The sequence below is a fragment of the Alosa sapidissima genome, chromosome 4 (genome assembly GCF_018492685.1).
Source record: "Alosa sapidissima isolate fAloSap1 chromosome 4, fAloSap1.pri, whole genome shotgun sequence".
Lineage (NCBI taxonomy): Eukaryota > Metazoa > Chordata > Actinopteri > Clupeiformes > Clupeidae > Alosa > Alosa sapidissima.
The window spans coordinates 38,707,880-38,720,346 of record NC_055960.1 but is presented as its reverse complement, the minus strand read 5'-3'; the positions used below and the strand labels follow the sequence as shown (position 1 = coordinate 38,720,346).

At 45.1% G+C, this 12,467-nt stretch overlaps 1 protein-coding gene across 2 annotated transcripts in view; it reads left to right on the top strand.

Moving 5' to 3' along the window:
- The first annotated feature begins 1,314 nt into the window (after window positions 1–1,314).
- The window catches only part of dvl1b (dishevelled segment polarity protein 1b), a 48,186-nt gene continuing 37,033 nt past the window's right edge, over window positions 1,315–12,467 (top strand). For both annotated transcript variants that reach the window (XM_042088726.1, XM_042088725.1), the window contains exon 1: window positions 1,315–1,673. In XM_042088726.1, the coding sequence (XP_041944660.1) occupies window positions 1,504–1,673 (170 nt within the window). In that variant the 5' untranslated portion in view covers window positions 1,315–1,503. The remainder of the gene's footprint in view (window positions 1,674–12,467) is intronic.

The window sequence follows — 12,467 nt, the reverse complement described above, 5'->3', positions numbered from 1 at the left end:
GTGTACAGAGTGAATACTCACACGAAGCTCAGCAGAAACATGTTCCGCATTCTTGTTCCAGAGGAAACAGACAAGTTTGCAGTCAGAACCAGGGGCGGACTGGGACCAAAACTCGGCCCTGGCATATTTGGCCCAAGCGGCCCTCAAATCGGTCGGGCACACCTAATTAAATACAAAATCTTTGCATTACCCTTAAATATGCATATATTTCCAACTGTTATGGAGAACTGAAAGTGATGTAGGCCTTTTGGATGGATTGGATGATCTGACTGATCAGAGGTAGCCATGGAGCACATGATCTCCATATTCAAGTAGCCTAGGCTATACAAGCAATTATTAAAGAAGAGTTTCTGCTTGAATTCAAATTATCATTTCAAATTATTCAATAGGCTACATTTAAACTATACAATGCTCAACTGACAGCAACACCAAACAGTTACTGAAGCCTATGTGTAAAGAGCTAAATTACCTAGATTGTCGTACTGTAGACGTTAATCACTGTAGGACAACTACATGGACAACATGTACATGGCGGAGACTAAAATCATTTACCACATAGACGAGGAGGAAACGAGGGGGGGGGGGGGGGGTCTGACGTGAGCTGTTATTGGATCAGTCAAGTGTCAATATGGAAATGTAACCAATGGGCCGCTGATTGTCCTTCCTTTGGGCCGATCGTTGGCCAAAATGATTAAATTATATATATGGCCTATTCTATCGGCCCAAAAGGTGCGTCGGCCCACCGGGAAAATGCCCAGTATGCCAGATGGCCAGTCCGCCCATGGTCAGAACAAGAGAGAGGGTGAGAGAGAGAGAGAGAGAGAGAGAGAGGGTGAGAGAGAGATGGAGAGAGAGAGAGATGAGGGGTAGGAGGAGAGAGAGAGGGGTGGGGTGAGACAGAGAGAGAGATAAGGGGTCTTCTGATGGCGTGAGAGAGAAATGCTATCGCCATGGCAGCACTGACCTCTGAATCACATCATGGAAGAGCTTTATGTGACTTTGGTGTGTGTGTGTGTGTGTGCCATAGCATGTATGAATATCAGGATCGTCATGTGTGCATTAGCCAGTAAGCAATGTTGTCCATCATCAGGCTGGATCTCCGCGGTACACTGTGAGCATACACATGAACACAACTATCTCATCGAACACCAATGTCCCGGCATGGTCTCCGTGCGCGCCACACGGTGGCAGCACGAGGCAGGGGAGGCGAGCGCGGCTCTGGAGGATGTGAACATTCTCTTCCTGCCTGCACGCGTCGCCGCAGCAGCCAGCCAGCAGTGCGGGCGAGATCACGGGGCTGGAGACAGGCGCGCGGCAGGCAGCGGTTCCATGATGTCCGCCTCCCAACCTGCCCAGACCACGAGACGATATTTATTGTGTCGCGTGCACTGTTTCATCTTATTTATTGAATCATAATCTAATTTATTTCATTTCTGTACTGTCTCCGCCCGCTTTGTTTGGCGACCGAGCAGTTTGTCTTGTGATTGTTCTCGGTTCACTCTCATGGCGGAGACTAAAATCATTTACCACATAGACGAGGAGGAAACTCCTTATTTAGTCAAATTGTCAATTGCACCTGACAAAGTCACGTTGGCGGATTTTAAAAATGTCCTCAGCAACCGTTCGGTCAACAGCTACAAATTCTTTTTCAAATCCATGGATCAAGATTTCGGGTGAGTAGCCTACCTGACTCACATCTGGTCCGTTCACACCGTATCGCTCTTTGTGCAGATTGCAGATTGTTGGCAAAGGTGAAGCCCGTCCATTTGGGACAGGAAGGTTGAGAGGTACATGTAGCCTATACCTTACCTGCAGCGACTCATGGCAAGCTTGTGCGGACTGTCACTGAGAGCGCGCCGGAGCATCAACACCGGAGCTCTGAGGAGCGTCTCTCTCAGCACCTGCTCTCGGTAGTGCCAAACATCACGTGTGCTGCTGTCGAACACACACCTCGGTGGTGCACGTTCTCGCATCTAAAGGGAAAAGTGGGCTCGAACACAAGTGCAACAGGGACAGGTGCATCATAACAGTTCATCTGTTAATCACAGAGTGTCCGGGCCAGCGGGTGGGGGCTGCTCTGTCTCTAAATTAGAGTGTTATCATCGCCTAATCATGGCTTCCTCGCTCTTATGTGATGACAGCTGAAAATAACTTAACCCTTCCGATACCACCTTCCTTGCCTGACATAGATAGCATTTATATTAGTCATTACTCATTAGTCTACCGTGTCGGTCAGTCTGCCCGTCGCTAGCTCATTGCTGCACGCTCAGTGTTAAAGACATCAGGTCCATTTCGCTGTTCCACATCCCTGATAATGTAACAATGACACACTTGTGGGCGGTAATAAAGGCCGCGTTATTTTTCATGACAATGTGTGTGGACGGCATGGACACGTGCCGTGGCACTGCCCGACGCTTCATACTAGTGTAGATAAAACACATCCTACGGTACATTACCGACAGGCTGCCGCGGAGGTGAGGTTGCTGGGAGACCGCTGCGTGGGAGCAGTGCTGAGCGCGCGCGCATCCGTGCAGCGGGGTGGGCTGTGTTGGAGTGCCGTCACGAGTGGTGTGTGTCTGCGTGGAGATAATGAACAAGACGAGAGAGACTACAGTCATCTCATCAAAAACATAACGTTTTACCGGGTGCGGACAAGCCGCAGGGAAGGGCAAAGCGGCCCGACGCGCATGAAGGCCAGTACCGAGGAGGCGGCGCGGCCCGTGCGCAGCATCACGCGCAGATTGTGAAGGCGGTACTGATCATAACAAGCCATTGATGCTTTTAAAGCTTTGGTGAATGAATTTCCTGCCGTTCACAGGTGTCTAATATATTGTTTAGCTAACCAATACCATTATTTAATTATATAAATAACATGTCTTTCTTGGATAACTCTGAAAGTGCCCTTTCTTTATGTCAGTTTGTTACCATCACCTGGTACATGCCAGTGTAGTACGACAATATTTACATGTCCAAAATATTGCAATTCTGCAGTAAAGTGAAGTATGTAGTGCAATGCCATTTTTTCATGTCCAAAATATTGGATTTCCTACATATTTACTCAAAAGAATTCCTCCAAAAGTTCCTTTTGGATCAGAAAACAGCAGTTTTGACTCTTGAAATAGAGCGGTTATTGTTTGTAAGGAACTTGAAGCTGGATGGACATTCATGGCCGAAGCAGCGGAGGGGCCGGCTGTACGCGTGGACATTCTAAAGGTGTTTGTTTTGGTGAACTTTGGAGTGTCCTGAGCCCAGGGCATTTACATTAGAGTTGTGCCGATGGACCGTGTCATCGTCCATTGTGATGGCTGACCAACGATGGAGAGTCACCATGGTGATGCCAGGCCCCACCCCGTCAGACACACACTGATCCTGGTCTCTTCTATAATTAACCTAAACACTTTGCAGGGATTGCTCTGTAAATGCAATGGAGAATATAAGTAATGCATAAGCATGCTATTTGAAATACTGTAGCCTGCCAGAGACGTGACGTGTTATTCTGTGAAATTACCGCGTCAGGCTACACAATTCATTATTGATCTTGACATTGTTAACCTCTTGGCTTTTTTACATGTCTTACACTGTACATTTACATTGAAATATTTAATGTTGTACAAGAAAATAGCTTCAATTAATGAATTATTAGTAGCCAGTTGTATAGTGACATGTTGCTCATCGCCGCTCAGCTCCTCTGTGGCTGCTGCACTGAAGCCCAGACTTCAGGTGAACGTCAAATAACTTTTGTCTGGTTAATACTTTTAAAGACAAATTGCCTTGGCCATAATGTCAAATCAAATGAAAGAATGAAGGGCAATTCCATGGAAAATTATGTTTTTTGTAACATCCATAACACCAATAAAATGTGATGGTATTGTATGATGTGAATGATTACATTAAAATTTTAGCATTTACTCTTTTTGGCTGAAGAATGTACATGAGAAAAAATGCACAAAAAATGAACGTTATCATTCACATACAAATGCCAAGGCATTTTACTGGCGTTATGGATGTGACAAAAAGTCCATTTTCCGTGGAATTGCCCTGAAGTGACATGTGATTCACACATTTATTACACGTGATCAACACACATTTATTACACGTGATCAACACACATTTATTAAAACTGATAACACACATTTATTAAAACTGAAAACACACATTTATTAAAACTGATAACACACATTTATTAAAACAGAAAACACACATTTATTAAAACACAGAAGAGAAACAAAATGAAGAACCAGAGAAGGGAAACAGACCGAAACTCGGGATTTCCATTTCACTTAACTTAACGCATTAACTTTTTACCATGCAAAGCATAGGCTACAAAATAAATTATGTCAGTGAAATATTTTAAAGTGGTCATATGCTACACGAATGAATGTTTAAAAAACAATATAGGCAAAATCAAATTTGAATAGCTGCGAAAAGTGCGTAAAGAAGGCTAATATCTTTAACCATGTTTACATTTCGATGTTTCTGGCCAGAAATGCCAACAGACAGTATTCACTTTCTCTGGTTTTAAATCTTTACACTTACCCCCTTATTTTGAGTTTTTGCTCCAAATTGCACACCGCCTACTAACAATGGCCTCCATCTGTTAACTGCCTCCGTCTGTCACTGTTGGTTTTATATTTAGTGCTTTCTGCAAAAGCCTCAGTTATCGTCAGCTGACCCTAGCTCTTTTGCTAGGCCCAGCACATGCAGTTATCGTCTTATTGTTGTATGTATTTGTGTTTGTGTGTGAGTGGGAAACACCTGGCTCCACCAAGAATGAAACACCGTTTAAACAAACCTTTACATACTGGATAAGATCATTTGTTTTTCCAGATCATTTGTATATTGTACAATAGGTATTGACATTGCATACTGGATAAGATCATTTGTTTTTCCAGATCATTTGTATATTGTACAATAGGTATTGACATTGCATGGATAAGATCATTTGTTTTTCCAGATCATTTGTATATTGTACAGGGATGGGGAACTTTGGCTTCATGTTCCCATGTCACTGGAGATAATGACAGAGGCTAACGAGCTTAACGAGCCTAGTGAGCTCTGGAGATAATGATAGAGGCTAACGAGCTTAACGAGTCTCACAAGCTCCAGCGTAATCACATCTGCCACTGCTGTCCTGTGGTCATTTGTGTTTGTGTTGTCCACCCCGAGCAAATGGAACTGGCATTGTTGTTGTTGGTGTGTTGACCGTGTGGCTCAGCAGTGTGTGTGTGTGTGTGCGGCTGCATTGTGTTGACCGTGTGGCTCAGCAGTGTGTGTGCGTGTGTATGTGTGTGTGTGCTTGTGCGTGCGTGTGTGTGTCTGTGGCTGCATTGTATCACTCGCCCAGACTCGAACCTGCATCTCGCAGCACCTTGAATTGGGAGTTGAGCTAGCAAGTGAGCTAACAGCCCAGGCTGCTAACATCACTTAGGCGTCGGGAGGTTTACACAACGTACCAGCTGGCTAGACTAGCCTGCTCTGGCATCCCCTACACCATCACACTTCTCATTTGGCAGCTGCCTTTAAGATGATACAATGAGTATGATACGTATGCTAATTCTCTAGCTGATATACTTTTGACTGTCATAGTGATTGTCTCAGTTAAACAGTTAAAGCATCTCTCACTGTAAGAATGTTATCAATAGCTGTGTGGTTAAAGCATCTCTTACTGTAAGTTATACATGAAGCTCTGCAACCATATGCCACATACAAATATGGAGGAAAACCTCATATTCACACACATATTCACACACACACACACACATATATACATACACACACATTCACCCATTCACACACACACACACACACACACACACACACACACACACACACACACACACATTCACCCAAGTCGGATACCTCGGGGCACAAGAGTTTTGTCTCCGAGCAAAAAATCTGACCTGACTTGACGTTCGAAAGTTATTTTTCTTGGCGTTTGTCATCCCAGCTTAAAACTCCTTCCAGGTTGACAGGAGATGGTGTTGGTCATCCCAGCTTGTGTGGACCACACAGAATCAGACCTTGATTAGTGCCAACCTGGCAACGGGCTCTTTGCAGAAAAGGCTCTCAGATGCGGCCGCTTTGTTACCAGTGGAGTGTTAGCTGTGTTGTAACGGCATCTTCTGTAAGATTCACTCCGTGCTGAATATCTTATTTGCCCAATAATAACAATTTTAACACACGCATAACTCCTTCTTTATCGTAACGTGCTGGTTCCCTAGTGCAACACCCAACCTGGTCCGTGTGGACACTGTTACATTAACAGTAGGCAGGGTCAAACACACCTGGTCCGTGTGGACACTAATTACATTAACAGTAAGCAGGGTCAAACACACCTGGTCCGTGTGGACACTAATTACATTAACAGTAGGCAGGGTCAAACACACCTGGCTCGTGTGGACACTGTTACATTAACAGTAGGCAGGGTCAAACACACCTGGCTCAATCTTGGGCAGTAGCAGATAGCTGCTATTGATACTAAAGGGGTTCTATAGGGCACATAGCTGCTACTGATACTAAAGGGGTTCTATAGGGCACATATGATCTGATACTAAAGGGGTTCTAGTATAGAGCACATATGATCTGATACTAAAGGGGTTCTAGGGCACATATGAACTGATACTAAAGGGGTTCTAGTGTAGAGCACATATGATCTGATACTAAAGGGGTTCTATAGGGCACGTATGATCTGATACTAAAGGGGTTCTATAGGGCACTGATATTAAAGGGGTTCTAGTATAGGACACATAGCTGCTATCAAAGGGCACCATTACAATCAGCTGGAATTCACTGCTTGTTCAAATAAAAGGGAGGCTAAGATACATCCTTAGACACCTGCCATGATTATATGATGATACCATTCAAAGAGAAGGAACAATTCTGTTGTTGATCTGAATATGTTTTACAGCTTGCATGTTATGGTATAACCAATGTGCTCTCTCTCTCTCACACACACACATACACACAGCTTGCATGTTATGGTAAAGTTAACATAACCAGTGCACTCTCTCTCTCTTACACACACACACACACACACACACACAGCTTGCATGTTATGGTATAACCAGTGTGCTCTTTCTCTCTCACACACACACACACACACACACATACACACAGCTTGCATGTTATGGTAAAGTTAACATTACCAGTGTGCTGCATTTGTGTAAAGGTGTTTGCCACATTGCTTAAGCCAAATTAAATAGCTTAGTTATCATTTACCTTGTTCAAATCAGATTTTTTTTTAATGCAGAGCGCTCTCACCAAGACCTTCATGTCATGCGAGCAAGCATTAGCAATAAAATCAGTTTAATCAGGCTAGGCTATGCTACACTAGGCTACATTGGAATATCCTGACGGTAGGGCTATGCTACACTAGGCTAGGCTATGCTACACTAGGCTACATTGTTTTCAGTTGGAATATCCTGACGGTAGGGCTATGCTACACTAGGCTAGGCTATGCTACACTAGGCTACGCTATGCTACACTGGGCTACATTGTTTTCAGTTGGAATATCCTGACGGCAGGGCTATGCTACACAAAGCCGATGGTGAGCTGTGGTGTGCAGGGCGATGCTGCGCGACATTTAGAGCTTTTGTCGGACGCCCCGCCTCTATTTTCTTTCTGTCACTTACGTTGCTCTGCTATTTTGAATGAGAAATATGACACATAGACAGGACTCAATGTGGATGGAAATATGACATGTTGCCGGTCGAGTCCTGGCCATGGCGTGGTGGCGTGTTGGCGTGGTGGCGTGATGGGGTGGTGGCGTGTTGGCGTGGTGGTGTGGTGGCGTGTTGCCGTGGTGGGGTGGTGGCGTGTTGGCGTGGTGGCGTGTTGCCGTGGTGGGGTGGTGGCGTGTTGGCGTGGTGGTGTGGTGGCGTGTTGCCGTGGTGGGGTGGTGGCCTCCCATCCAGACATGTAAAGTCTGGCTGCTTATGTGCTGCTGGTGCGCTGTCTCCATCTGTTGTCTTAGCCCTCATTTCCTCATTTCCTTACTCAAATCACTGTTGCTTGTCGAGAGCGGAGCCCTCCAGATCACCTGTGATTTACCTGGCAAGGCAGGGGGGCGGATTTACCTGGCAAATGCCACCTGCTAGGCAGGGGGCGGCTTTAAGAGAGCTGTAGCCAGCAGCAGGAGTCCAAGAAGAACAGGGAGAGCAGACTCTGCGTTGGGTCCAGTTAGTCTGTCAATCATGCAGACACCATCGCTGCTGCAACTGCTGGTGTGTGTGTGTGTGTGTGTCCGCACTTCCTGTTCTCAGGACAGGACACACATCTTGGTGGACAAGAAGCTGAATCAGACTGAGGCTCAGACGTACTGCCAGCAGTACCATGTCCACCTGTCGTCCATCCTCACCCCAGCTGACCACCAGAAACTCCAGAACCACGCACAGACTGCCTGGATCGGGCTCATTCGGGGGGTTCAGAACTGGACGTGGCCAGACGGCAGCACGCCGGCCTTCTACAACTGGCACCAGACTGACAAGTGTGCTGCAGTGACCACAGACGGACTCTGGGTGACCAAGTCCTGCGATAAAAATCTGCCGTTTATCTGCCAGACCGACCAGGAACAATACTACACTGTCCCGCAGGACATGACATGGCAGCAGGCAAAGACTTTCTGTGAGGAATTCGGCCTCAGTCTGGCCACCTTCAGAAGTGTGTCCACCAAACCCAGCCAGTGGCCAGACACCCCACACTGGATTGCACTGAGGAGAGAGGATGCAGGCTGGAACTGGGAGGGGGGAGGATGGGGGGGCCTGAGCTACTCTAACTGGAAGACCGAGCTGTTCTGCGGACTGATGGACTCTAATGGGGAGTGGAGAGATAAGACGTGTGATGACCAGCACTTGTCTATGTGTGAGGACGAGCAGACATATCAGCTGACCACGCAACCTCTCAGCTGGCACGAGGCCAAACAGGAGTGTGAGAGGAAACAGATGCAACTGGTCACCATCCACAACGGCAATCAAAACGCGCGTCTCCGAGACATATTTGATGATGAGTTCTGGATCGGTCTGTCGAACAACCCCTGGAAGTGGTCCGAAGGCTCCAGCGCTGAGCTCCAATACTGGAGCGAGGGCGAGCCCAATCACCATGGTAACCAGGTATGCGTACAGATGGAGAACGGATTGTGGAAGGCCGTGCCGTGCTCTCAGCGTCTGCCCTTCTTCTGCTTGATGAGGCCCCAGGAGAGGCTGAAGGTGCTTAAAGCGCCCTCTGGCTGGGAGGAGGCTCTACTGCACTGCCGGGGGCTGGGGGGGGACCTGGCCAGCATCGGGGACCATGCCAACCAGACGCTCATCCAGGAGGTGGTCCAGGCTGCCGCGACGACGCATGTGTGGGTGGGCCTGCGCTTCCTGGCGGGGGAGTGGCTTTGGATGAGTGGCGGGGGTTTGGCGCACCATCACTGGGCACCAGCAGGGGGCCAGCAGATCTGCCCCCTTCATCACTGCGGGGCAATAGAACGCGACACAGGCTACTGGGTGCCCAGGGGCTGCGAGGAGCAACTAGACTTCCTGTGCCAGCTGCCCTGATGTGTACTTTATTGATCCCTGATCACTGATGTGTACTTTATTGATCCCAGATCACTGATGTGTGTGTGGGGAAGGGAAATTTATAGTTAGTGTTACCGTAAATTCTCAAATTGTGCCTGGGGTCTTTTATTTACTTAGGCTGCGCAAAGCACAGGCCTTTATTTGGGGCAGGCTGGTATTCGAGGCAGGCCTTTATTTCTTATAGGCTTCTGTTGTAGAATTTTATTCTTAGAAAAGTAAAAGGCTACTCTTAAAGTATAAGTATAGTATAGTATAAGTATAGCATAGTATAAGTATAGTATAAGTATAGTATAGTATAAGTATAGTATACGTAAGTATAGTACAGTAGGCCAACACTGTTCAACTGTTCAACTGTTCAAGCTTCATGTATACATATCAGACAGGCATGTGGGTTATTTATTGATTGTATATGTTGTGTGTTTGTTTTTCAGTATGTGCCTTTGTTTGTATGTGTTTATGTTTGTGTTTGATTGTATGTGTTGGATTATTTGGGTTTGTTTGTAAGTATGAATGTGTGGTTATTTTTGTTTGTGTGTGTATGGGGGTGATTTAATTTACTGTGCTAATATGTGATGCCATACAGGTGAAGAGTGGTGTTTAAATTTACATTTATCAACAAGTTTATTGTGTATATTACATAGATATGAAAGAATGATATGAAGTGTGTATACTATAATGTGTGGAAATATTGCTAAATGTGTGTTTACATCCATTTGCTGCCAGAGGGCATGTATGTAGCTTGCTACGTCTCTTCTGGTGGACCAGACTAATAAAGTGCTGTGTCATGTTTCTGATGGACCAGACTAATAAAGTGCTGTGTCATGTTTCTGATGGACCAGACTAATAAAGTGCTGTGTCATGTTTGGGATATTTTCTGTGTTCTGTGTTTGTGTGTTTATTTATACTGCATCCTAAACATTGGCAGTTCATAGTGCTTTACAGATTAGCAGAGAAACACGTAAAGAAAGTCAAAAGTGTACTATGTGTAAAATATATTTAGATTAATGATTTACGAGCATCCCTCCTCCTCCACCTGTTAACCTGTAAAAAGCATCCCTCCTCCACCTGTTCACCTGTAATAAGCATCCCTCCTCCACCTGTTCACCTGTAATAAGTATAGTATAAGTATATATACTTTTTTAGCTGGAAGTTGGTTCCAGAGCTGAGCAACATAGAAGCTAAAAGCTAGAAGCTGCTTCACCGGGTTTAGTTGTAGCATTAGCATAGTTTAGTTGTAGCATTAGATATTAGCATAGTTTAGTTGTTGCATTAGATATTAGCATAGTTTAGTTGTAGCATTAGATATTAGCATAGTTTAGTTGTTGCATTAGATATTAGCATAGTTTAGTTGTAGCATTAGATATTAGCATAGTCTCTCCAGTGATCTGGGGTTGAACAGCTGTGTAATGCTGTAACTTTGAATGATTTATAGACTTAAAGGTTTAGACACAGCAGTGCTTTTTGAAGTCATTTCTGTGGCTTACTGGGAGCCAGTGGGAGGACTTGTGTATTGGAGAGATGTGGACAATTCTCATGTCAAAATGCTACATTCTGAATGAGCTTTACAGCAGCTGAATGCACTTTACTGCAGCTGATGCACTTTACAGCATGTCTTCCTCTTTCATCACTCTATCCCCCCTCTCTCCACCTCTTCTCTTCCTCTCTCTCCATCTCTTCCCTTCCTCTCTCCTCTCTCCATCTCTTCTCTTCCTCTCTCCTCTCTCTATCCCCTCTTCTCTTTGTGGTGCGGGTTGAGCTGTGTGAGTCTCTAGGGACAGGGTTCTGCAGTTCAGGGGACAATTTCCATTACAAAGTCTACAGCTTCATACACACACACACACACACACACACACACATAACCTCTGTGTGCAACCCCATTTCTTCTCCCCCACCCTCTCTGTGTCCCTCTGGCTCTCACAGGCGTGTGTGTGACTGTAATCCCGCTGAGCTCATTCACGCACATTCAGTCACACACACTGATGCAGGTCACTCAGGTCACATACACAAACACACACACACACACACACACACTCAGGTCACACAGTCGCTGGTTCAGAAACACATCCTGACACACACGGCACAGCTTGCAAGCAGGTGATGGGTTTAGAGTGAATATTACCACTGCCTACTCAACACACACACACACACACACACACTTACACACACACACATTCACACACTTTTTAAATTGAGTTTCAGATGAGTTTACTGTAAGACATGCAGAAAAGCCTTGTTGGTCTCAGTCCAGATTTGGAGCAGTTGAAGGAGAAGAGGAATAGTGGCCTTTCCACACGAATCTGCAAATAATGACCAGACACATACACACACCATATACCATACTACATACACACACACTCTATACATACACACACACCATATACCATATACTATACTACATACACACATACTCTATACATACACACATACCATATACCATACTACATACACACACACCATATACCATACTACATACACACATACCATATACCATACTACATACACACATACCATATACATACACACACACCATATACCATACTACATACACACACACTCTATACATACACACATACCATATACCATACTACATACACACATACCATATACATACACACATACCATATACCATACACCATACTACATACACACATACCATATACATACACACACACCATATACTATACTACATACACACATACTCTATACATACACACATACCATACACCATACTACATACACACATACCATATACATACACACACACCATATACCATACTACATACACACATACCATATACATACACACACACCATATACTATACTACATACACACATACTCTATACATACACACATACCATATACCATACTACATACACACATACCATATACATACACATATACCATATACC